Source organism: Oryx dammah, unplaced genomic scaffold (genome assembly GCF_014754425.2).
Source record: "Oryx dammah isolate SB20612 unplaced genomic scaffold, SCBI_Odam_1.1 HiC_scaffold_19, whole genome shotgun sequence".
Classification (NCBI taxonomy): Eukaryota; Metazoa; Chordata; class Mammalia; order Artiodactyla; family Bovidae; genus Oryx; species Oryx dammah.
Genome location: NW_024070203.1, coordinates 4,093,325 through 4,120,566, shown reverse-complemented (window position 1 = coordinate 4,120,566; position 27,242 = coordinate 4,093,325). Strand labels below are relative to the sequence as shown.

The 27,242-nt window shown below is 39.9% G+C and overlaps 1 protein-coding gene across 1 annotated transcript in view; it reads left to right on the top strand.

The window, feature by feature from the left end:
* Positions 1–27,242, top strand: part of COL19A1 (collagen type XIX alpha 1 chain) — a 351,927-nt gene that overhangs the window by 274,015 nt on the left and 50,670 nt on the right. Inside the window, exons 15-24 of the mRNA XM_040262167.1 lie at positions 4,630–4,674; positions 10,848–10,910; positions 16,060–16,095; positions 17,108–17,143; positions 17,233–17,286; positions 18,117–18,170; positions 23,953–24,006; positions 24,677–24,766; positions 25,526–25,570; positions 25,676–25,753. Coding sequence (XP_040118101.1) covers positions 4,630–4,674; positions 10,848–10,910; positions 16,060–16,095; positions 17,108–17,143; positions 17,233–17,286; positions 18,117–18,170; positions 23,953–24,006; positions 24,677–24,766; positions 25,526–25,570; positions 25,676–25,753 — 555 coding nt within the window. The remainder of the gene's footprint in view (positions 1–4,629; positions 4,675–10,847; positions 10,911–16,059; positions 16,096–17,107; positions 17,144–17,232; positions 17,287–18,116; positions 18,171–23,952; positions 24,007–24,676; positions 24,767–25,525; positions 25,571–25,675; positions 25,754–27,242) is intronic.

The window sequence follows — 27,242 nt, the reverse complement described above, 5'->3', positions numbered from 1 at the left end:
TAATATGACTTGGTGCTGCAGAAGCATCTCTTCATCTCACAACATCTGTGATGCCCTTTAGGTTGTTGGGGGACCAGCTAGGCAGGAGGACCTAAACCAAGGTGCTGTGAGATGCTCTCAGCAGATGTCCTTTGAGTACTCTTCTGCTCTGAAAGTCAAAAGCTCAGGGCATCCCAGTCCAAAACCATCCCTGGACAACCTGTGTCTTAGGCCTGGGATCCCCAACCCCTGGACCACACAGCAGGAGGTGAGCAGTGGGCAGACGAGCGAGCAAAGCTTCATCTATATTTATAGCCACTCCTCATCACTTGCATTACTACCTGAGCGCCCCTCCACTGGTGAGATCAGTGGTGGCATTAGATTCTCACAGGAGTGCAAACCCTACAGTTGACTGCATGCAAGGGATCTAGGTTGCACACTCCTTATGAGAGTCATCCTGAAACCATCCCCCTACCCTGTCTGTGGAAAAATTATCTTCCACAGTATTGGTCCCTGGTGCCAAAAAGATTGGGGGCCACTGTCTTAGACCAAGCATGTTCCACCTTCCCCACATATCTTAGGACAAACACAGCCAGGCAAAGACTCTGATGGGCTGTGCATCAGAGCCCACTGGAGCCCATTGGCTCCAGGCCCAGATAGCAGTATTTTCAGAAAACTCCTAAAGTTTTATGTTTCTGTGGAGATTGCATTCAAACAGCTTACCATTTCATAACTGTTCATTCTTTATATGTGTGACTTAGGGTGTCATAACTCACTTTCATATATGTCCTTGCACAGAAGAAAGATCTTATGATCCAGATAACCATGATTGTGTGCTCACCTAGAGTCAGACATCCTGGAGTGTGAAGTTAACTGGGTCTTAGGAAACATCACTAGGAGCCAAGCTAGTGGAAGTGATGGAATTCCAGCTGAACTATTTCAGATCCTAAAGGTTGATGCTGTTAAAGTGTTGCACTCAATATGCCAGCAAATTTGGAAAACTTGGCAGTGGCCACAGGACTGGAAAAGGTCAGTTTTCACTCCAATCCCAAAGAAAGGCAATAAAGAATGTTCAAACTACTGCACAATTGTACTCACCTCACACACTAGCAAAGTAATGCTCAAAATTCTCCAAGCTAGACTTCAACAGTACATGAACTGAGAACTTCCAGATGTTCAAGCTGGATTTAGAAAAGGCAGCGGAACCAGATCAAATTGCCTATATCCGTTGGATTATAGAAAAGGCAAGAGAATTCCAGAAAGAAAAAACAAAAACATCTGTTTCTGCTTCATTGACTATGCCAAAGCCTTTGATTGTGTGAATCACAATGGGAAATTCTTGAAGAGATGGAACTACCAGACCACTTTACCTGCCTCCTGAGAAACTTGTATGCAGGTCAAGAAGCAATAGTTAGAACCGGACATGGAACAACAGACTGGTTCCAGATTGGGAAAGGAGTACGTCAAGGCTATATATTGTCACCCTGCTTATTTAACTTATATGTTTCACATAATGCAAAATGCCAGGTTGGATGAAGCATAAGCTGGAATCAGTATTTCCAGGAGAAATATCAATAACTTCAGATATGCAGAGGACACCATCCTTATGGCAGAAAGAGAAGAGGAACTAGAGAGCTTCTTGATGAAAGTGAAAGAGGAGAATGAAAAAGCTGGCTTAAAGCTCAACATTCGAAAAACTAAGATCATGGCATCCAATCCCATCACTTCATGGCAAATAGATGGGGAAACAATGGAAACAGTGACAGACTTTATTTTGGGGGACTCCAAAATCACTGCAGACAGTGACTGCAGCCACAAAATTAAAAGATGCTTGCTCCTTAGAAGAAAAGCTATGGCAAACCTAGACAGCATATTTAAAAGCAGAGACGTTACTTTGCCAACAAAGTTTTATATAGTCAAAGCTGTGGTTTTCCCAGTAGTTATGTATGGATCTGAGAGTTGGACCATAAAGAAGGCTGAGTACTAAAGAACTGATGCTTCTGAACTGTGGTATTGGAGAAGACTCATGACAGTCCCTTGGACTGCAAGGAGATCAAACCAGTCAATCCTAAAGGAAATCAGTCCTGAATATTCATTGGAAGGACTCATACCGAAGCTAGCTCCAATATTTTGCCCACCTGATGTGAAGACCCAACTCATTAAAAAAGACCCTGATGCTGGGAAAGGTTGAAGGCAGGAGAAGGGGACAACAGGACAAGATAGTTGGATGGCATCACTGACTCAATGTACAAGAGTTTGAGCAAACTCTGGGAGATGGTGAAGGACAGGGATATCTGGCCTGCTGCAGTCCATGGGGTCACAAAGAGTCAGACACGACTGAGAGACTGAACAACAACAGCAAATGATTTATAACTTAAGATTTGGGGACTAAAATTTCTGTTTCAATTTAGATATCTGAGATCAAAGGTAGGTAGGAAAAATGAGAGACTATCACAGGACCAGTAATATTTATAACAGCAGTTATAAACTACTTATTTTCTATAGAATTTTTAGTCTCTTTCTCCTCAAATTTTAATTTTTCAATTTTTAAAAATAATTTTATTTATGTATTTATCTTTGTCTGTGCTGGGTCTTCACTGCTGTGTAGTTCTCTAGTTGCCATGTGCAGGCTTCTCATTGTAGTGACTTCTCATTGCAGAACAAGGGCTCCAGGCAGGCAAGCTTTAGCAACTGTGGTTTGTGGGCTACAGAGCCCAGGCTCAGTAGTTGTGCCTCATGAGCTAGGTTGCTCTGAAGCTTGTGGGATCTTCCCAGATCAGGGATCAAACCCATGTCTCCTGTATTGGCAGGCAGATTCTTTACCACTGAGCCCCCAGAGAATCCCCTAAACTACTTCTTTTTAACTGAAGTAGCATGCGTAATATGAAGGCACATTTAAAATGTCAAACTGTAACAACAGTGATTGGCTTATTTATTCAACAAATATTTATTGAGTGCTTCCTATATGTTAGGTACTGCTATAGGCATGGGGTGGGCATTCAGTTCCAGGCCTCATAGGTCTTACATGCGAACATAAGAATTTTTGAAGAAATACAAAATTGTACATGTTAGTTAGTATTAAGGAGAAACACAATGTCCACTGAGAAGGTGTGAGGGGAACTTGTCTGGAGACCCTCAGAATGCATTTGGTAATAGCTGAGATCTGAGTCATTGCTAACCAGACGAAGAGGTGAGGACAGAGTAGGGGACTACAGGGAGAGACAAGAAGCATCCTGGTCCATTTGAGGGGCTAAGAGAAGACTCTTTACATGACTTTGCTGAGGTTTTGAAGAAAGGAAGTCAAAACGTCATTTAAAGATTGCATTCTGACCTGTAGAGGACATGTGTGTCAGAGGAGCAAGAGTAGGTTAGAGGGACCAATGAGGGAGCCTTTGCAATGATCCTGCAAGAGTGCTGGTGGCCTTCCAGTGGAGTTAGCTGGAGTGAAGAGACTTGGGGCAGAGGCAACCGGACTGGATGATGTTGTCCTTAAGGAGTAGAGTGTGTGTGAAGTCGCTCAGTCGTGTCCTACTCTTTGTGACCCCATGGATTGTAGCCTACCAGGTTCTTCCATCCATGGGATTTTCCAGGCAAGAATACTGGAGTGGGTTGCCGTTTCCTTCTCCAGGAGATCTTCCCGACCCAGGGATTGAAGCCAGGTCTCCTGCATTGCAGGCAGACGCTTTACCATCTGAGCCACCAGGAAGTATAGGAGGCCAGTGTTAATGGTGACACCTAGATAGAAGAAGAAAGAGTCTATGGACAGGAGAGGTTGGATGCAGATTTTCTTTCTTTATGTACTTTGTTTCAATTATAAAATGAAATTACCACTCATTTTCACAAGTCAAACTGCAGAGATTTGTTAGGAAAAAGTTAATTATCATCCTCCCACTTCTGGACTAACACCTGTTAACAATGAGTTATTCTCATCTTTCTTACTCATATATGGCTGCATTTTTGTATTTTTAAATTCAGTTTTGAACTTGTTAAATATAACTCTCTTCTAGAATTTACAAGTGAACACATTAAGTAGAAAAGTAGATATAGGGGTCAAAACCCAGAAGGGAAACAGGCTCTGGGTTTACAGATTTGTCTGTCCTCATGTGGATAATGCCTCAGTCGTGGAATGGATAAGCGTACCTGGGACAAAAGGTAGAATCACAAGAAGAGAGCTGGATGTAGTCCCGAGGAGGTCCAGGCTTGACCAATGAGGAGCTGGTTGGAGAGGAGAGGTCAGAGAGACAGGAAGAAGAAGCAGAGTACATGTAATACAAGTCATGAGGGTGCCAAGTGCAGCCGAAAGGTCGATAATGGAACATCCATTATACTGACCAACAAAGATACCACTACTAGTGTTGAAAGTTGTATCAAAACCAAACGAGGCTGCCGGGCATTCGTTTGGAGTTTTGCTAATTCACCCCTGGAGAGGTGCTATTTCTCCAGCATCACCTCCTGACCGGGTAGGGTGGAGGTCACAGCAAGGACAAATAGGGTCTCAAAAGTGAGAGTTTTTCAGGAATGTTTGACAGAGTGTGAGAAAGGCAAATGGGATAAAAGCTGTTACAGTGCTATTGTCTATTTTTATGTTAAAGTAGGGACTGTTTTAAAAATAAATGGATTTTTTTAAATTTTTGTTTCATGTTTACTTAGGGAAATGTCGGTGAACATGGAGCTGGTGGTCTAAAAGGAGAGAAGGTAATCAATTTGCAGAGTGAGTAGAGACATCTAGGTTTTTACACCAATTCACACATTCACAGGTCAGGGCAGCCTCCCTGCCCTGCAGGTTCCACGTCAGCCTGCAGAGGCACTACTCTCCCTGCCTCCTGACCAAGCAGGACTGAGCTCGGCCTCCCCTGGAAGCCCTGAGTAGCTGACCACAGGAAGGGAACACTTCCACAGTGAGGGGAAATAGCTGTCACATAACTGTCAAAGGTAAATGAAATTAGGACACATGTTTCAGTTTATAGTTAGATGTTTCTTGGATCTGCATAGGTGGCAAAAACAATCTGAAAAGCCCTGTGACAGGATGCCTAAGGCTTGCTATTTTTCTGTCCTGTTAAGTATCCACAGATAAGCTGTCATGGGAGCATTTTTGGGTGGGTTTTTATCACGTACAGTCACAGTTTAACCAAATAATTATTTCAAAACAGCTTTAAAATTAAAACGCTGGTGAATTTCCATTGCCTTCTCATTGTCATCATTCATGAGTTTAATTAATTAGCTGTGAAGATGACAAATACACCTGCCTTCTCAAAAAGATGTCTCACTCCTGTTTGATCCTGCAATTGTGATGACCTTAGATTCAGTGGCAAATTGCCATTGTCAAGAAAAAAAAAATGAGGAAACTATATTCAATATTTTGTAATAACCTATAAGGGAAAAGAATCTGAAAAAATAGATATATATATTCATATGTATAACTGAATAACTTTGCTGTACACCTTAAACTAACATGACATTGTAAATCAGCTATACTTCGATTTTAAAAAGAAAAAAAGACGAAAGAAACAATGCACACCAGATCCACAGACAGAGATGAGTAGGACTGAAAATACTCTGTAGGAACATGGCCTGTGCGTGCTCCCTTCCGTCATTCGCCCAGTAAAAATTCTCATGATTGAGGGCAGGGTATTTCAACATGAATCCAAGAAAATATGACTTCCATGCCTTATAAATCCATGCAGCCCATCTATTCACAAGATCATACCTCTGTCACCAGAAAGAAAAAAAAAAAACTGCTAAGAGATAGTCACAGAATGGGGAGCTTCTTATAGATTGACCATTGCAAATGAAATTTCCTGCAAAAAATAAAAATAAAAACCTTGACATTCTTAAAAAGACATCCCTAAAAATTGATTATACAGCAGTAATGTCATTTATGTGTCTTGGATTGCACTGCTGGTACATTAACATTATTTCCTGTAACCAAATAGCTTATGGAATTCCTACACCACCATAACGAACACATTATATTTTAAGCAATTACTGCAGGACACATGCAGACTAAAAAGGAGGGGGAAAAAAAGAGCTTGTCACTTAGGACAGCTGAGCAAAGAGAGCTGTGGCACTTTTAAAGTATTTAAATTATGATTCATTCCTTGAAACAAAGCAGCTGGCTCTCATTTTCCTCTGTTCATTAGGAAACACATGTTACTTAGGAATTCTGAAGATCTCAATGTTGAGAAATTTGATTCTGTAAAACAGGTGTATTTCTAACTCTAAGGACACTTTCTATGGCTCAAAATCTTTTCTAATTGCTTCAGAATCTTAAGTGGAATTAGAAAAAGCCAGTGGCATAACTGTTCCCTCTTCCCACCCAAAGAAATAACCCAGAGGAGTCTGCAGAGAACTGGATACAGTACCTGATATAAATGCCCATGTGAAGTGATTTGTAGGAATTTTAATTAACAGGAAAAAGGCTCTCCCAGTGAAAAATGCATAGGGTGAATTCTAAAATGTAAGCACCACCCTTGCTGGAGGAGCAGAATCACCTCTCCCTGTGCACACTCAGTACCTGGGCTGAGTCTACACTTCCATTCTTCGTGATGCTGTTCAGAGGTCGCTGGAGTGAGAATTTAAGACCCCTTCAACCTGCTCCCTTGGACCTTTGCTCGCACCCCTGGTCGACCCCGGTGGTTCGGCTGTACAGTGGAGTCCCCTGAGGGCTTTTAGAAATTACCAGTCTCGGGCCCCATCTCCAGGACTCTGATGTGGGGCAGAACTCATGTCTGGTTGATCTGGAGTGGGGTCCATGTTGCTTTATTTAAAAGAGTTTCAGATGATTCTACCCAGCAGCCAGGTTGAGTGATGGAAGGAACCTGGGCTCTGGGGTCAAAAGCTGATGGTGCCATTAACAGCCCAGAAAAGATACTCCAATCCTCTGATCATCAATTTACTCATCCGTGAAATGGGCAAAATTATATCTACACAGAGTTGATGGCAGGATTAAAATCAAATGAGATGAGATGACCTTACCCAAAGCACAATGCCTCACTAACACTTCGTTCCTCACTGTTCATCCATTCTAAACTTTCTTTCTTCTCGTGGAGTATCATGTATGTCTTTTTGGTATTCATAGTTATCATACTTAACCTCTGGTCTTGATCATCTTTGCTTCTCCCACATGGAGAAGAGATTCAATTTATGTTGTAGGATGTAAGATTGAGCCAGAAGTACAATTTCAACATATACATGACTTTTGCTGTATCATACTCCACTTCTCAATGCACCAGCTGGCAGAATAGAATCACAAAGCCAGCCTACCATTTGGAACCCAAAGTGGTAAAGAACCCACCTGCCAATGCAGAAGAGGTAAAAGACGGGGCTTCCATCCCTGGGTCGGGAAGATCGCCTGGACGAGGGCATGGCAGTCCATGCCAGTATTCTTCCTTGGATAATCCTGCGGACAGAGGAGCCTGGCAGGCTACAGTCCATAGGGTTACGCAGAGTCAGACACAAATGAAGCACCTTAGCATGCACACACACTTCTAGTAAAACACCAGAGTCAATACAAACAAGCAATGGAATTGACACACAAGTCACTCCTAGGTTTGCAGCCTCATTCTGATTCAAGATACAGGAAGAAAGAACAACGAATACTACCAGCTTTTAATGGTAAATAGTGACAGAGACCCAGGCATCCGTGCAAGCCACCTGCCAGGACTGAAATGATGACCCCTGCTCTGTAGCTTCCTGAGAAAGACAGGATGCAGTGATGGGATGATGATGTATCTGCAAGTTGGTTGGGGATAGCTGCTTCTTTATAGAGACAGAAGAATCAGGAGGTGGAATATCTAAGGACCCCTGAGAAATTAGTGGTGTCTTTTAGAGCAATTGTCAGAGGAAAAAACTGGAGGCTCAACACCACCAGACGTTTCAAATAACATCCAGAGTGTTAGATTAAATGACTGCCTTTCCCGAAGCTAAGTAAATCCATCACTGATCTTTCAACCCATAATTACAGTGATAAATTACTGAACATTCATTTTAAATATGAAGAACAACTCCATATGTATTTAAGATTCAAGTGGGAAATGCTTTTGTTTGTAGACTTTTGTATCAAGGATCTAGTCTCTAAGACTTCCTCCAAGCCCAGCCACACTTCCATACCAAACAGAGGTGGACCAAAGCCTCTGCCTGGTACTTCCTCTGTATTTCAGTGGAGACCTGTATACATTGGTTTAAATACTTAGCAGCTGTGAATATGGTTACTCTTCCTTCAGGCATATTCCTCTCCCCTTACCTTTTGATATCAAGCAGATGTGACTTTTATAGTAACTCTTAGACCCTTTCCTTTATTTCTACATTTGCTTTATGCAGCTGGCTTGAATTACTGGGCATATTTTTCCCCAGTGCCTGAGGCTTTTAACATCTATCAGATGTTAAAGGAAGGCCAACACTCCATACAGTCTAACACTTGTACAAGGCCAATTGTTTAGTCTGTCAAACCAACAGCAATCAGTCCCTTAATGTCTCCACCAATTTCTTCTCCTTTTCATTATGGATAGAACTTACTATCTGTAGGAAAATGGATTATCTCCTACAATATGGTAACTATAAAACTGATGTTACATTGTATGTTTAGATGGTACACTATAAAGGAAAATACTTGTATTAATAAATGAAGATTAAATTTACAAAATATATTCCACAAATCTAGAAGGCTCCTTAAAAAATAAAAAAAAAAACAACATGACATTGTCTATGCATTATGAATGACTGATTCCCTCTTCCTCTAAGCTAAATCACAAGATACTGATTAGGATAGAAACATAAAAGTAAACCAGTGTCTTTAGGGCTAACTATTTGAGGCTTCAAAAGAAACAGATAAACATATCCACACAAGGGGACATGTGTAGAGATGTTCATTGCAACCCTGTTTATAAGACAACAAAATGCACATTTGTGCTGTGTCTTAGTTGTGCCCAACTCTTTTGCAACCCCATGAACTTTAGCCCACCAGGCTCCTCTGTCAATGGGATTTTCCAGGCAAAAACACTGGAATGAGCTGGCATTCTCCAGGGGATCTTCCCGACCCAGGAATCAAACCCATGCCTCTTGCATCCCCTGCATTGGCAGGCGTATTCTTTACCACTGAGCCCCATGGGAAGCCCCAAATACCCAGGAGTGGGGCTTAGATGACCCCTGATCCATTAACACACTGTAATACTATCCAAAAGGTTCAGTGAATAAACTAGATCTCTATGTATCAATAGAGGATGGATATTAAAAACAACATTGAGTTGGGGGGAAAGTCACAGAGTGTCATATATAAGATTAACCAGTGGCTTTTATAAAATTTGTTTTAAATATCCAAAATAACATACTATTTATGGTTCCACATATGCAGTAAAAGTACAAAAATATAGACTGAAAATGTAAGTACTAAATTCATAACAGTGACTCTCTCTGTCACGGAAATAGAAAGGGAATATGAAATTTCCTCTTTGACATAAGGTTTTTTTTCCTCAATCTTGGATGCCTTGTCCATGGAGGTTTGACATATTCAACTTTATCTTTTTTTTTTTTTTTGAAATAAAAAAGACACAAGGGGCAGAAAAGCTATATGCTTGGAAATGCCATGATGAACATTGTTTTGCAAAAATGCTCTTAGGGTTGGAAAACAACCCAGCATTATATAAGTTCTGGTTGTTGTTCAGTCGCTCAGTTGTGTCCAACTCTGCAACCCCATGGTTACAGCCTGCCAGGCTCCTCTGTCCGTGGGACTTCCCATGCAAGAATCCTGGAGTGGGTTGCCATTTCCTTCTCCAAGAAATCTTCCCAACCAAGGAATCAAACCCATGTCTCCTGCATTGGCAAGAGGCCCTGGGAAAGCCCTACATGCATTCTAGTGGCTGCACTTAACAACTGTGTGGTATTCAGGGTTGTTGGCTAACGGTAAACGGAAGCACTGAGATATCTCTATCGTTTAATTAGTGGTACACTTCCTTGCCACCAATATTATTTCTAAAATTTTATTTTCTCAAAATACTCCTTATATGTCCCATACAAATCCCTCTTTTGGATTTTTCATCAGAAACTCAGACTTTTCTAAGCCACTGCTTATTCCCACATCAAGAAGGCCTTCTTTGCAACCAAACAGTGGTGAATGAGTGCTGGAAACAGTGGAGAGACATCTTTTTCTTCCTATATCTCCCCCTCCTTGAAAAAAGAAAGAAATATCTGAAATAAAATGAATTTGAATTACTGTGTCAATTAAATAATGTGATGTCTTTAAGGCCACAAAAATTCCTTTTTTTTTTCTTTTGGTGCAGCAGAGCATAATTATAATTATTTTCTCTAAATGTTCTTTGCTTGAAAAATAATTGGCTTTGTCTCACATTAATTTTAAAGATCGTAATGAATATTGTGGATTTCTAAAAGACCTAAAGGCATTGTGGAGTGCTTATAAACGCATTGTTATGCAAATAACCTATTGGATTCAGAGCTTCCCACTGTCCCCTGGGGGTTAACAGATAAATTCCATTGTTAGAAGGGGTACAGGTTGTGCTCTCACCCTGAGGGTCACAACAGGACTTATCTGCTGCTGCTGACGCCAAGTCGCTTCAGTCGTGTCGGACACTGTGCGACCACCCGTAGACGGCAGCCCAGCAGGCCATCCCGTCCCTGGGATTCTCCAAGCAAGAACACTGGAGTGGGTTGCCATTTCCTTCTCCAATGCATGAAAGTGAAAAGTGAACGTGAAGCCGCTCAGTTGTGTCCAACTCCTAGCGACCCCATGGACTGCAGCCTACCAGGCTCCTCCGTCCATGGGATTCTCCAGGACAGAGACAGGAGTGGGGTGCCATTGCCTTCTCCAAGGACTTACCTAGCCTCATGCAAAAATTGTCTTCTGCTTTTCTTGAAAGGGTGAAACTGGATCGCCAGGATTTCCAGGATCTATTGGCCCTAAAGGTGAAAAGGGAGATTCTGTAAGTATTTTAGCTTTGAGAGCAGAGGGAGAATATCCAAAAGATAGAATTAAGATATTTTTCTTAATCAGCCCCAATTCCATGTACGTTGGTTGTCCCTGGCATAAGGAAAAATAGATCAGATATTTGGTCATGTTCTCTAAATGAGGTACTAAGTTTTTACAAGTATTACCTCACTTAGTTCACTAAAAAAAAAAAATTCTTCAGATGAGGAAACCGAGGCACAGTTAAGTAACTTCCCTAAGGTCCCTAAGCTAGGAAATACTGAAACCATGAATCACTCCTAGGTAGGCTGATTCCAGAACCCAGGGTTTAAAAATCACTAAGCTACCCTGCTATAGCTAAAGATAATAGCTGCTGCTGCTGCTGCTAAGTCACTTCAGTCGTGTCCGACTCTGTGTGACCCCATAGATGGCAGCCCACCAGGCTCCCCTGTCCCTGGGATTCTCCAGGCAAGAACACTGGAGTGGGTTACCATTTCCTTCTCCAATGCATGAAAGTGAAAAGTGAAAGTAAAGTGGCTCAGTCGTGTCCAACCCTCTGTGACCCCATGGACCGCAGCCTACCAGGCTCCTCCATCCATGGGATTTTCCAGGCAAGAGTACTGGAGTGGGATGCCATCGCCTTCTCTGAGATAATAGCTAAAATGAATAATAAAATCAGTATATCAAAAGAGCTAATTTATTCCCCCAAAATAGAGAAGTTTATCTTTGTTCAAACAACTACTCTCAGCATAGTCTCTGAAGTTATTCTAGGTTTTTATAAGATCAAAATGACTTCTTAAATATTACTGAGGTCACGTTCTCCCAAAATTTAGTTCTTTTGGTAGAAAAAAGTACCTTCAGTATCATTTATATTCAAATGGGACTACCTAAAGAGATGACATGAATCCTAATTACAAAAATAATTTTTTTTAATTCTGCTTTAAAAAAAAAAAAACCCACAACAGCCCTCAAGAATCAGCAAGAATGACTTAACAAATGTTTCATCTTTGTTTAAAAAAAAATGTAACACTTTAAATAAATTTACTTTTACCTCTTCCCTTGCTGGGATGAACAGAGAATATTGGTTGGCCAGAGATAAAAATGAAGAGGTCACTAAAAGGCCTGCATGCCTTCCAAATGGGAACACTATAAAGAGTATTTAATATCACGAAGTCAAATTCTCCTTGTGCTTCAGCTTTAAAAATGAAGCATCTTTGGCGATGACAGTCATTCTCTGACAGCTTTAGAGGTCACGCTGTCCCCCTTGTGCTCCGAAGTTCTCCTCCTTCAGGGGTCACTCTTGCCTTTGGTTTTCTGTTCAAACCAGTAACAGTCCTTACTGGGGTTCCACACCTGAGGATTTCCAAGCCTTTCTAGGAAATCTCCTCTCTCCTGCAAATCAGTCCAAGGTCTGCTGTGCCTTCCACCTGCCAGCTGACTCCTATAACTCCACGCTTACGGGCACCTCTCATCAGCTCTTATCTGCCCCTTGCCCCCCACCCCATCGCCCCTCCACACTGGAGCACTGACACCTTCTCTGAATTTCCACATGCTGCATGGCAAACCAGGACCTAAGATTTACTACAATTCTACTGGCATATCTGGGACTTGTAGAGCAGAGAAATTTGAGTGGATTAGAGCAGTGCCTCTCATACTAAATGTGAACTTGAGTTGCTGAAGGTCCTTTTGAAATGCTAATCCTAGTTCAGCAGGTCTGGGTAGTGGTTTATTACCAAACCCAAGTTCAGTTCAGCTGCTCACTGCTCATAAATCAACAGTTGCAGAGGCAAGTGTCAGCAGAAAGGTGCTTTAATCAGAAAAGGTTGCAACCTGAGGAGAAGGGGGACTCATGTTCTGAGACCAACTCCCAAGTTTCTTTCCAGCCAGGACAGTTTTTAAAGGAAAAATGATGGGGGTGGAGGATGGGGGAATGACAAGAATCTCAGTGAGTCATTGAGGCAAGAGGTTGGAATCTGAATCTCAGTGAGTCATTGAGGCAAGAGGTTGGAATCTGAATCTTTTTTCTTTCCTTTGAGTGCAGACTGGCTGACTCTCTCTTCAAATGTAATCTTGATGCATGATCTCCGGTAGGATTACTAAGGGGGCCATTGAGGGAGAGAGCTAGTCATTTTTAATGGTTTAATTCTTCATTCTTTTTATCTAGGAAAAAATCAATAGCTTGGGCAAGGCATGGCATGCATTCAGGACAGCATAAGTTAAGAGTTAGCTTCAATTGCTTGGTGATCTCATTTTTATCTTTAGGCTCTTTTCAGTTCAGAGGGGAACAGGAAAGGGGCAAAAGAGCTGCTTTCGGACTGAGCAGGTATATTTCTCAGCGCGCTCAGGCCATGCTCCTGCTGTGGATCCTGGGCCTTGCTATGAGTAGCAAGAACTGGAGGATTTCACAGTTCCTGAAGATTTTCCTCTAGCTTTCTATCCTGTTACCAAGGCCCACCCCCTGAGACTGCTTTTCTCCCCATCTACCTTACCCTCCCAGCTCTTCTCCTTGTCAAATCTGCAAATTATCCCACCTTCCTTATATGAATACATCTTCACCTACCTTTCTCCCAGCTTCCCACAGGAAAAAACACAAATTTCACATAATTAGTAAAGCAGTCTAGCTCTCTATGGTCTCAGCCTTTCTATTCTGGAACAGGATCTGAACATAACATAATAACCAGAAGGTCCAAACAGAAAAATAATCTTCATCCAAATCTGAACTCTGAGCCTGAGTAGTTTAAATGGCAGTTTGTCCCCTGTTACAGAACATTTACTACATGACTAGGTTAGATATTGGAGTGAAAATGTCATCTAGTTGAACCCCAGGAGTTTATAGATAAGGAAAAAGAGCCTCCAAAATGTAAAAGACTTGCCCCAGATAGTAGCCACTGGAATTAAAACAAAATATCAGCTCTCTAGACAACCAGGCTCCTGGTTTTGCTTTTTCTGCCCCAACTAGAAGTTACTTTAGTCACTGTAGCTTGGCAGAGGTTCTAAATAACCAGTGACATAAGTAATGTAATAGAAACAAGCAGTTACAAAAGCAATGTAGCCCGTTGCTCACATCTCATTAACTTCATCTCCTATCTTAAAAATCGAGTTAATTTTTAGAATTAAGACTGAAACACAAGAATATAAAGATCTCTATATATCTAATATATAGAAATTATCCAGTAAGAGATTTAATTATGTTGGATAGATATGGGCCATATTAGTCAGAGTAGGTAGGTTATGCTAAGTAACAAATTAACCCTGAAATTTCTGTGGTTTTACCCCCAAGAAAAGCTTTCTCTCACTCATACTGCCCAGCCAGTGTGGTTGGGAGGAGTGGGTGTCCTGCTCCACATGACCCTCAGTAACCAGTCAGCAGGCTGGTAAGCACCAGGGAGCTATGCCCTCTGACAGGTACAAACTTCTCAGCCACCACTGCCAGGACGGCAGGACTGGAGCATGGTGAGTGGTCTCCGCACGCCTCAGCCTTCACGGGCTCTGCAGTCCTGCCGAACACATTTCACAGTCAGAGTCAGCAGCTTGCCCCCACGTAACTGCAGGGAGGTTGGAGACATGGGGGAGAAGACAGGGCCCCCAGAAGTCCCCGGGTCATGAGGTATGAAGTTTTTTCGGTAACCACTCACCGCCTATGGTGATCTGAAGGTCAAATCCTTACCAGCACCTTTGAGAGCGGCACTGCCTAGCATCGCGGTCCTCAGCCTTTTCCCTTGAATTTCAGATGCAAATTAAAACGTTTTAAAATGTATGGTTTCCATCTTATTATCCATTCACTCAATTCACATAATAAGGCAATTAAATTGTAAATAATATCAAACAGACTGAGTAAGCAAAGTCTGATTTTGAAGCCAGGCTGCCTGGGTTTAGATCCTCAATGCCTTCTTATTGATTTTGTGAGCTTGGGGAAATGAATTAACTTCCCTGTGCCTCAGTTCCCCCTCTGTAATTGAATGTACTACCCTGTTGACCCAAGAGGTTAATTGTATTAATGTATATAATGTGATTAAAACAGGGTTTAATACATTGAAATAATTCAATAAATCTCAGCAGTTATTGTTTTATCTGTAAAACTTTAAATTCCCTAATTTAATAAATTTCATGGGACAGCAGAAGTGTACCCCAGAGATGCTATGATAGTCAAGGTGAGTTATATCTCTTCATTCACAGATTTTGTAGGCAAGACAAGCAAGGGAACAGGGAACATACGGTGGGTGAATGCTGCTTTAGGAGAAACATTAATAACTTAGGTTTACTCAGAACCTTTCTGAATCTCTTCTCATTCTGGTATTGGGACAATATCTCCCTCACAGCAGTGTAGTGAAGGTTAAATGACATCACAATGACCTTCAAGAACAGAAGCTAATACAGGGATGCCTCCCCATCTGTGTGTGTGTGTGTGTGTGTGTGTGTGTGTGTAGGAAGGGTTGTGTTGTTAGTAACACAGTGACCATGGGGAAAGTGTTACGTCGTTAGAGGCATTCCTTCAAAGCTTTGACTCCCAGCAGAACCTTCAAGCCTAAACCCAACAGCAAGAACTAGTATCAGTTCCATAGACTTGTACTGTTATTCACCCAGTAATTAACCCCTTCATGTCATTTTCATTAAAAGGAAAGTGAAAATTAGTAAGTATTTTTACAGTAATGACTTTGTAATTTTAAACACTAATTTAGAACTCTGGCTGTATCTTTTAAGCACCAACTTAAGTAACTGGAAGAATTCAAATGAATGTCCTTCCACTGATCACTCCAGCATCTTCACATTCATTCTGCCTCTGTTTGGATGCTTGTGCGTGTGTGTGTGCTTGTGCGTGTGTGTGTGTGTGTGTGTGTGTGTGTGTGTGTGTGACAATCTTCTCTTTGAACCACACCAGAGGAAGCTTTGGCCTTGGACCATATTCTAATTTGTCAGCCACTTAGGATTCTCAAAATAACATTAAGATGATTAAGTTACTGGTCATTTGGGAATATTAAAGGGTTTTCTAATTCAGTTGCATATTGGTCTTCGAAGCTGCACGGGTAGACAATGTGACATTCTGGATCATTAATGTTTGCAGTGGAGGACTGAGTTTGACCTGCAGGATTTGTTCACATCCAGGTTTGGAGAGATTGTTTTTAAAAGAGTATATATTTGATTCTTTTTTCTATGCATTTTCCTAGGGGGAACGCTTTACAAAAGGTGAAAAGGGAGATAGAGTAAGTAGATGTTTTATCACTACCTTGGGTTTTCTGTTTCATTGATTTCCTCCTCTCCGATTTCTATCATGTTTACTTTAGAGCCTAATAGATTTGATAAGATAAGCTCCCTGAGCATTCTGCTTTTTCCTCTGTGAATTTTGACTCTTTTATTTTGATAAGTATGAAATTTTAAACCTTGTTACAAGTAGTGTTTATTTTCTGTAACACATTACTATTTGTGATTGGACATGAATGTAATGAAAGATATACACCAAGGATATTTCAGGTACAAAATTATTGTATAAGATAGTTTTTCCAAAATTTTTGTTGATATAAATTGGATTTACCAAACAGGATGGTTTTATCAAAAGGATCAATGATAGGTCCTCTCCAGTGGTCCAGTGGTTAAGACTCCAAGCTTCCAGTGCAGGGGGTACAAGTTTGATCTCTACTCTGGGAACTAAGATCCTGTGGAACAGCCAAAAAATTAAATAAATAAAAGGATCAGTGATTAAGTCATGGAAGATAATTTAATTAAAGTGAACTCTTTGTGGCCAACTTTGTACTCTTTTGTGTACTTTAATTTTTGTGTGATTTTTGTTTCATTAAATACATGTACCTAAAAGCAGAACCTCCATGACATATCAACTTAAATTTTACTCTTTCTTTTTTGCCCTTATCTGCAGTTTTACTTCTCTGAGCTGTAGGATTAGCTGGTGACAAACCAGCTAATAACAATGTCAGTTGAGCAGAGGACACAGTGATTGCTAATGGACCATGATGATTACAGTGTCAAAAGTGACATTGGGGAAAAACTGTTACAGAGAAGAAAGGAAAATAAGAAATGGTTTATTAGCAATTATTATTTTAAGTCATATTTTAGGATGAACCCTTCTTGACTTCATCATATCTTCCATAATTTCCTCTTTTATCGCATGTCAGCTACTGAAAGTGTAAACGAATTGCAGCATTAGAGATGCTGTCCTCCATCTGAATGTAAACACATGTATGGTGATTATTTCATTTACAGGGAGAACCTGGAATAACAGGATCACAAGGAATAAAGGTAATCCCCTGACAGCTTTCTCTTGCATCTCCAACATAATGAGATTGTGAAAATTAAAGTAACCATTTCCATCCCACCCATGTGTTTAGGGCGAGCCTGGAGATCCTGGTCCACCTGGTGTAACTGGAAGCCCAGGACTAAAGGTACACAAGAAATAACTCAGGGAAATGTGGAAGTTGTTTTGAAGGCATAGCCATTTCTGTGTAAAACAAGGAGCTCTGATGTACTCATTTTCATCACAAATGTTGTCGAGGACTTCATCATGTTTTCACAGTGATTTCTCCCAGAGACACACTCCCATATTGGCTACATTTATTACACATATGGTGCCTCTGTCTTTTGGATCACCATAGGATATTTAAGCACTTTTCAGACCATATTCACAATAGCATCTCTGAAAGCTTTAAAAGTAAAAAATATGAGCCACATCTATGACCCTGTTTCCTTAAAGAGAACAGGATTTAATTTCCCAAGCCCAAATTCTGCAGCCCACGGGCACTTGAATTTCCCACACAGGATTCTATAGGACTGTCCCAAAGGAGACCCACTGCTAGGAGGCACTAGGATTCATGTAATGTGCCCCTACCCATGTGTACAGCAGGTTATCCAGACTCATCTGCTGGTGAGAACACCCATGTGTGCTCAGCCACTAAGCCGTGTCCAACTCTTTGAGACCCCATTGGCTGTAGCCCACCAGGCTCCTCTGTCCATGGGATTTTCCAGGCAAGAATACTGGAAAGGATTGCCATTTCCTCCTCCAGCGGAGTCTTCCCAACCCAGGCATCAAACCTGCGTGAGAACAGACTCATTTAAATAAAAACGTCTTGAAACTGTAAGCCCAAAGCACATTTCAGTGTTACACAGAGGAGCCTGGATACTTTTCTATAGATGAAGGTCACACCATGTTTTACATATATTCAGGTACAGACTATATTTTTAGCACAAGTAAAGTATATATCACCTTCTATTTTAGGGTCAGCAAGGACCTGCAGGCTCTGTGGGACCCAGAGGACCACCAGGAGATATTGTATGTATAGTAGACGCATGCGTCATTTTAAAGACTGTCAGCATCTGTTCATGCAAATGAGTTATACTGCATTTTCCAAGGGCAGGGGTCATCTCTACCACTGAAACTGATCACACCTAATGTCAGGGACTGTTGAGAAGGCTCATATCTCCATTTAGTCATGTGAGATCCTTTTGAATATTATTAACCTAACAAATCAGTCTTTGAAACCCAAGTCAACATTTCCATTATACATCGTTATACATGGCTTTTGATTAAATTCTCCATTCAAGAAAGACATTTCCAAAGCTTCTGTTGTTGTATTCTTGCAGAAGTCTCCAAAAAGGGGGCAAATCTTTTGGCTGAAAATACTTCTATAATGCAATTGGTGAAAGGTCCTCAGGTTGCATTATAGTCTAGCATTACTGGATTCACAATTTCCTCTCTCTCTCACACACACACACGCACATACATATCCTCACACCCCTTAAATGCATTGTTTTTTCTTTTACTGGATTATACTTGATTTACAGTATTAGTTTCAGGTGTACATAATAATAATTCAATATGTTTATAGATTATACACCATTGAAAATGACTACAAAATAATGGCTAAATTCCCTGTGTTGTACAATAAACCCTTCCTGCTTATCTATTCTACACACAATAGTCTGTATTTCTTAATCCCTTTTGTCTATCTTCCCCCTCCCCTTTCCCCCACGGGTAACTAGTTTGTTCTCTATATGTGTGAGTCTGTTACATTTGGTTATATTCATTCATTTTATTTTTTATATTCCATATATAAGTGATAACATGCAATATTTGTCTGATATTTCATAAAGAACAATACTCTCTAGGTCCATCAACACTATTGCAAATGGCAAAATTTCTTTCATTTTTATGGTCAAATAGCATTCCATTACGGAGAAGGCAATGGCACCCCACTCCAGTACTCTTGCCTGGAAAATCCCATAGACGGAGGAGCCTGGTGGGCTGCAGTCCATGGGGTCACTAAGAGTCAAACACAACTGAGCAACTTCACTTTTACTTTTCACTTTCATGCATTGGAGAAGGAAATGGCAACCCTCTCCAGTGTTCTTGCCTGGAGAATCCCAGGGACGGGGGAGCCTGATGGGCTGCCCTCTCTGGGGTCATACAGAGTCGGACACAACTGAAGCGACTGAGCAGCAGCAGCAGCAGCAGCAGCAGCATTCCATTAAATATATATGATATCTTCTTATCCACTTATCTGTTGATGAACACTTAAGTTTCTACCATAACTTGGCAGTTGGAAATAATGCTGCTAGGAACACTGAGGTGCATGTATCTTTTTGAATTACTGTTTTCATTTCCTTTGAATATATAACCAGGAATGGGGTTGCTGAATCATTAGGTGATTCTCTTTTAGATTTTGAAGAACCTCTGTAATTATTTCTCTAGTGTCTAAACCAATTTTCATTCCTACCAACAGTGTATTCAGGTTCCCTTTTTGCAACATCCTTTCAAACATTTGTTATTTGTGGAATTTTTGATGATAGCGATTCTGATGGGTGTGAAGTGATACCTTTCTGTGGTTTTGATATGCATTTCTCTAGATGATTAGCAATACTGAGCATCTTTTCATGCATTTATTGGCCATCTGTAAGTCGTTTTGGAAAAATGTCTTTTTGGGTCTTCTGCTCATTTTTTAAGCTGGTTGTTTGTTTTTCTTAATATTGAGTTGTATGATATATGTATATATATTTATATTTATAGTAACCTCTTTTCAGCCATATCATTGGCAGACATTCTCATTCAGTAGGTTGTCTTTTCATTTTGTCCATGGTTTCCTTTGCCATGCAAAAACTTTTAAGTTTAATTAGGCCCTGTTTGTTTATTTTTGCTTTTGTTTCCTTTGTCTTAGAAGACAGATTCAAATATATTGTGAAAGTTTATGTCAGAGTGTTCTGCCTATTTTTTCTTTTAGGGGTTCTATGGTGGTCTTATCTTTGAGGCTTTCACTAAGTTTGAGTTTATTTTTGTATATAGTATGAGAAAATGTTCTAACTTATTCTTTTATATGTAACTGTTCAGTTTTCCCACTTACTGAAAATATTGTCTTTACTGTATATTCTTGCCTCCTTTGTCATAAATTAAGTGACCATTAATTGGTTTATTTCTGAGCTATCCATTATGTCACATTAAGCTACGTGTCTGTTTTTGTGCCAATACCATATTGTTTTGATTACTGTAGCTTTGTAGTATAGTCTGAAGTCAGAGTATGATATTCCCAGCTTTGTTTTTCTTTCTCGAGATTGCTTTGGCAGTTAGGGATCTTTTGTACTTTCAATAAATTTTAGGATTATTTATCCTAGTTCACTGTAAGGATTGCATTAAATCTGTAGATTGCTTTGGATTGTATGGACATTTTAACTGTATTAATTCTCCCAATCCATGAACACAGGGTACTTTTCCATTCCTTTATATCTTGTTTGGTTTTCTTCATCAGTGTTTTATAGCTTTTAGAATATAGTTTTTTCACCTTGTTGGTAAAGTTTATTCCTAGGGATTGTATACTGTTTCATTCAGTTTTAAATGGAATTGTTTTGCTTTATCTTTTGGATGGTTTATTATTAATATATAGAAAAGCAACAGATTTCTGTATATTAACCTCATATCCTGCAACTTTACTGGACTCATTTAGTAGTTAATAGCTTTTTTGGTGGAGACTTTAGGGTTTTCTATATATATGTCATCTGCAAATAAGTGACAGTTTTACTTATTTCTTTCCAATTTGGATGCCCTTACAATGAAGAAAAGGTTGTCATTGTTCAGTTACCCAGTCATGTCCAACTCTGCCACCCCATGGCCTGCAGCACAGCAGGCCTCTCTGTCCCTCACCATTTCCCAAAGTTTGCCCAAATTCATGTCCATTGTATCAGTGATGCCATTCAGCCATTTCATCCTCTGATGCCCTCTTCTCCTTCTGCCCTCAATCTTTCCTAGCATCAGGGACATTTCCAATGAGTCAGCTGTTTGCATTAGATGACCAAAATACTGGAGCTTCTGCTTCAGCATCAGTCCTTCTAATGAGTATTCAGGGTTGATTTCCCTTACAGTTGACTGGTTTGGTCTCCTTGCTGGCCAACAGACTCTCAGGAGTCTACTCCCAGCACCACAGCTTGAAGGTATCAATTCTTCAGCACTCCACCTTCTTGTAAGATCAGAAACTACAAAACTCAGAGGAGTCAGGCAGAACACTGATGTAAATCACAGCAGTTTGGATGCCTTTTATTTCTTCTTCTTTTTTGAGTGCTATGGCTAGGACTTCCAATACTGTGTTAAATAGAAGTGATGAGAGTGGGCGTACATGTTTTCTTCCTGATTTTAGAGGAAAAGTTTTCAGCTTTTCACCACTGAGTATGATGTTAGCTTTGAATTTGTCACAAATGGTGTTTATGATATTGAGATATGTTCCCTCTATACCAGCTTGGATGAGCATTTGTCATGAGTGAATGTGTAATTTTGTGAAGTGCTTTTTCTGTACCTTTTGAGATTATCATGATTTTTATCCTTTCTTTTGTAAATGTGGTATATCACATTGATTGCTTCGTGGATATTGAAACATCCTTGCATTCCTGGAATAAATCCCATTTGATCATGCTATGTGATTACTTTTATATATTGTTGAATTCGGTTCACTACTACTATTTTGAGAAGGATTTTCACATCTGTATTCATCAGAGATGTTGTTGTGTTATTTAGTCACTAAGTCACGTCCAACTCTTTTGAGACCCCATAGACTAAGCCTGACTGGGTCTTCTGTCCATGGGATTTCCCAGGCAGGAATGCTGGTGTGCATTGCCATTTCCTTCTCCGGGGGATCTTCTCAACCCAAGGATCAAACTTGTGCCTTATGCTTGACAAGCAGATTCTCTACCACTGAGCCACCAGAGAAGTCCTTCATCAGTGGTATTGGCCTGTAATTTTCTGTTTTGCTCTGGTTTTGGTATCAGAGTACTGGTGGCCTCATAGAATGAATTTGGGAGTGTTTCTTCCTCTTCAGTTTTTAGTAATCTTGAAGAGTAGGCATTAGCTCTTCATTATATGTTTGGTAGCAATCACCTGTGAAGCTGTCCAGTTCCAGTTATTTACTTTCTGTAATTTTATTAATATTATTATAAATTCAATTTCACTACTAGTGACCAGCCTGTTCAGATTTTCTATTGCTTCCTGATTCAGTGTTGGAAAATTTTGTTTCCACATTTGTCTACTTCTTCTAGGTTGTCCACTTTGTTGGCATATAACGGTAGTGCTCTTTTATTATCTTCTTGTATCTTCATGGTAATGGTTGTTATTTCTCCTCTTTCATTTCTTATTTTGTTTAAGTGTATCCTCTCACTTTTTTTCTTGATGAACTCTCATGAAAACTTTACCACTTTTGTTTATCTTTTAAAAAAACACAGATGTTTGTTTTGTTGATCTTTTCTATTGTTTGGTGGTTTTTTTGGTCTTTATTTCATTTATTTCCTCTCTGATCTTTGTTATTTCCTCCTGCAGACTTTTGGTTTCACTTGTTCTTCTTTTTCTAATTCCTTCAGTTGGTAGGTTCAGTTTTTTATCTGAGATTTTTTTCTTGTTTCTCAAGTTAGGCTTGTATCACTACAAGCTTTCCTCTTAGAACTGCTTTTGCTGTACCCCATAGATTTGGGAAAGTAGTGTTTCCTTTTTTATTTGTCTTGATGTGTTTTCTGATTTCTTTTTTATTTCTTCATTTTCATACTGGTTTTTTATAGCATGTTGTTTAGTGTCCATGTTTTTGTGTTTATCCCATTTTTATTCCTGTAATTGATTTCTAATTTCATACCATTTTTGGTTAGAAACAATGCTTGATACAATTTCTACTCTCATATTTATTTGGACTTGTTTTGTGGCCTAGCATGTGATTTAGCTGGAGAACATTCCTTGTGCACCTGTAAAGAATAAAAATGTGTACTCTGCTATTTTTTTGATTGAGTAAATTCACTTTTATATCCTTTCTCTGATGTCAGCTTTGTGTCCTTTGGACAAATTCCTTGGCCTTCTGACATCTTGGGAGTCAAAACCTCTCCATCAGTCCTCACTTGAGCAAAACAAGGAAAATGTTTCTTGGACACTGACCTCTGTCTGGCAATTTGATTATGCTCCATGAAACTGTTAGAATCTCTCCTTTTCCCATCATTTTGGGAGCATCCCCTTGACACCTTGCTCTATTATCAGTGCTCCCAGGCTGAGCCTCCAAGGTTTCATCCTTCAGCACATTTGGTCATTTGGTTCTTTGAACATTCAGTTCATGGAGCAAAACTTTTTGTTGCATCCCCCAAACCATTTAGTGAACCATTGCAGGTGAGCTTAAAGGAGAGATCTTACCAAAAAAAAAAGAACAAAATGCTGGTGGCACAGGTGGAACCACAGGATATGTAAAAAATGAGGTTACGTGATAAGGACTAGGCTAAAAAGGAGAACAAAATAAAAAGAGAAAATGCCTCTGTTGCGAAGTCAAAGTAAAAGTATACTTTCTGTTTATCCCGTTTGGGGCAGTAATATGGATGGGCATTTGGTTCAGTTCTCCCTTATTTATTTTTTTCCCCATTACATCCAGTTTTCCTCACTTGAAACAATAAGCCACATACTTTCATTAATGTTTTTCTCTCTCCAGGAGACCAAAATCAGCACATTCCCATATGTTAAATTTTAGTTCTCCTGACAAAGACTCAGAGATAGAAATGTTTTTACAATAAGAAATGTTCTAATATATCTTGCCCTTTAATTCTGAATTTTCTAGGGGTTACCAGGAGAACACGGTATCCCAGGCAAACAAGGCATTAAAGGAGAAAAGGTATCGCTTCTGTTTCACTCACTCTGTATGTTAAGTAGCTGAGGATGAGTATGAGACAGGGTCATAAGGGCTTTGGAGGAGTGAAAGGACAGGATATGGCAGCTGAGGTTGCACAGGGGATAGATGTTCACATGGACTATGCAGGAATGGCTTCTCTGGAGTTGTTCACTGTGGCAGCCGGGTGCTGGCACTGAAACACAATGTGACAAAATGAACCGCTTTGGAGATGAAGATCTCAGAATTTGAAAAGTCTGTTTCATGCTCAGCTATAGTTATAGACAGCACAGGTTTAGACCTAAGAAGTCTCAATTTCATGACGTGTTTCTTGATGTCTACAAGGAAATAGTATATTCATATTGAACCATTACTTGAGAATAACTTAAAGAAAATGTAAAAATTATATGAAGAATAGATTTTCCCTTCTGTGCATCTGTCTATTCACTTACATACATTTCAGGAGACTATAAACTTTCTAACATAGCTCTCCACAATCCAAGTGCACTTAAGAGAACAGTGTCTGTGTGGATTGGGCACTCAGTATACACTGTGAAATGAGTGAATGAGAGAATGCAGTGTGACTGACTGTGATGACAATTTAAAGTATGGTTGCTGCCACACCACCCACCATGAACCTGAGCTGTGAAGTGAGAATCTTACCTTGTTTCCTCAGGGAGACCCAGGTGGGATTACAGGCCCTCCTGGACTTCCAGGTCCAAAAGGTGAGGCTGGTCCTCCAGGAAAAAGCCTGCCAGGGGAACCAGTAAGTAGTAACCCTTTTGCTGATATTTCCTTTGAAAGTTGATGAATAACTGTATACTCCCCGTTTCTGATCACAGGTATAGGAATAAGTTTAGGTCTGCAGAAAAAAGAAGCTTTCATCTTATTCTTTAGATCAGAGGTCTAATCTTTTTGGAAATTTGATACAAAGGCCTCTCTTCTGAAGACAATGCACATATACATACCATTTTACATACAATTTTGGAAGATTTATAACCCCACCCCACCCTCTGAATCTTCTTTAGGGATCAAAGAAGGCTAGTAAAGTATACTAGTTTTAAAACATGAACCTTCCTTGGACAGTCTTAAACAAACTGCTTGAAATTTCCCTTCTAGAGGCTCTGCATATGTGGCCATAGGCAGTCATCTATTTAAAAAAAAAAAAAAAAGTCTTTGTGGCTTGGGCCAATCCCAGGACATTTTATGGAAAATCTAAACCATATGCTTATTTCATATGCCTTTTTTTCCTCATCCCCTTTGACCTTTTATATAATAATAATAAACAGTTCTCAATACCAGATGCCTCATTTTAAAGATGAAAACATTTTATATTTTAAAGTAACTATACAAAATTTATAACCTAGTAAAATTTGTATTCCTTGTTCCTTATTCTTTTACAGAAAACAGTTTATGCAAAAAAGATGAGGAGCAATGAAATATTTTTGAGCTATAACTTCTTAGATGTAAGTAAACTTTTTAGAAAAAGAAAATATATTAACCCGATTTTCTTTTCTTTCTTTAGGGATTAGATGGAAGTCCTGGGGCACCTGGTCCACGAGGGCCAAAGGTAAAATATCAAAGATAATTTTTAAAGAATTAATAATTTGCAAAATGTGCCTAGAAAATTCATGTCCCTCGAACCTCTCACTAATAGAAGCATCTCATTGCACAGGGTGAACGAGGACTGCCAGGTATCCGAGGCTCGCCAGGTGACATAGGCCCCCCAGGGATAGGAATTCCTGGCCGAACTGTAAGTGAAATTCAGTCAAGTTCCTGGAACCCGGTTGACCTGCTATTGTGAAATAAGATCTTGTGACATATATGAATAATAGAAAAGAATGAAATGGTCAGAGGAAGAAATACAAAAAAATGCTAGTCAGAGGGCATGAGTTAATGGGCCTTGTAGTTACATCCTAACACAGAAGGTAGCCACTGTTTATTGACTTACAGATGCTAATCACACATACACTGATTTTTTTGAATTAGAAAACGTGGACTTAACCCTTTATTCCCCCTTTCTGTATATTAAAAAGTACAAACTCATGTTTACAAGATTATGAGAATGCCCCAATATAAGGTTATTCTATATTACTGTCTGTTTTCAATTAGAAAATGAAAACTTAATTTTAATGGAGTGCATATAAGTGAGATATCAAAAATCTCTATGTATTATCTTAGAGAAGAGGTAGTAAAAATTGTTTGTGATAATCGTTAAGACAAATAATAGCCATAAGGATAATAATGACCATTGTATGTATGCTTGTGGACTAAATAGCACTAAGAGATAAAACTTTATATTTACTATGAAAAAACTAACAGATTTTTGCACAAGAAAAGTGAGATAAATGGTTATTCTAATGACATTAATTTGGGGATTGGCCTTGAAATGAAATTATCCTGAGAGGTAAAAGAGGATGTAAATAGTGAATGGCTGTACTGTGTTTGACTACTGTTTGATTTTCCAGGGAGAGAAGGTAAAGACCACTGGAGATGGGAGGTTGAACACAGTAAAAAAGTGGTTTAGGAAATTATTAGGGGAGTGAAGGAGGTTGAAGCAAGAAAAAATAATAAACCAACAAACCAAAAATAACTTCAACACACAGAATAAATAGCAAAGAAGCAAAAAAGTAGCTTTGACAATATGAATATTTATTTCAAAGTAAGAAGAGAGAAGGCAGCAAGCAGTGAAGTCAGGTACTGGGACCCCAGCTCTTTGCTTACCCAGGTAGTCAGTCACTTCCTCAGCCAGAGGCCCACGGTCATGCAGTAGGGAAGTATCTGTCATCATCAGATTCACTGATAATCTTCTAGCCCATTTTAGCTTCCCCCAAATTCCAGTTTCCTAACACAGAAAAGAATAATTGATTGAAGTTTTATTTCCTACTCCTATCACTGAAAACTGGTTCTGACAATTTCTTCAGAGAAAGGACTCACAGTAAAAAGCAGGAAGGAAGGAAGCCTGAGCTGGTTACCCTGTGGGCGGTCAGTGTCTGACCGACAGAACTCAGGTGTGGTGTTTGTATACTCATGAATGTGCAGGATGGCAGGGCCAAGACGAAAATCCCAGGCATCCAAGCGCAGTCATGGTGGCACCTCCAGCACTGCATTTGGTCAGGGGTCTACCTGCCACCCAGGACTCTTAGCAAACTTTGCAGAGAGTTTTCAGGGTTGTGTGTGGTGGCGAGCCCTGCTGCTCCACTAAGTACGTGACAGTATTTGTTCCTTTATCCCTTGTGGAT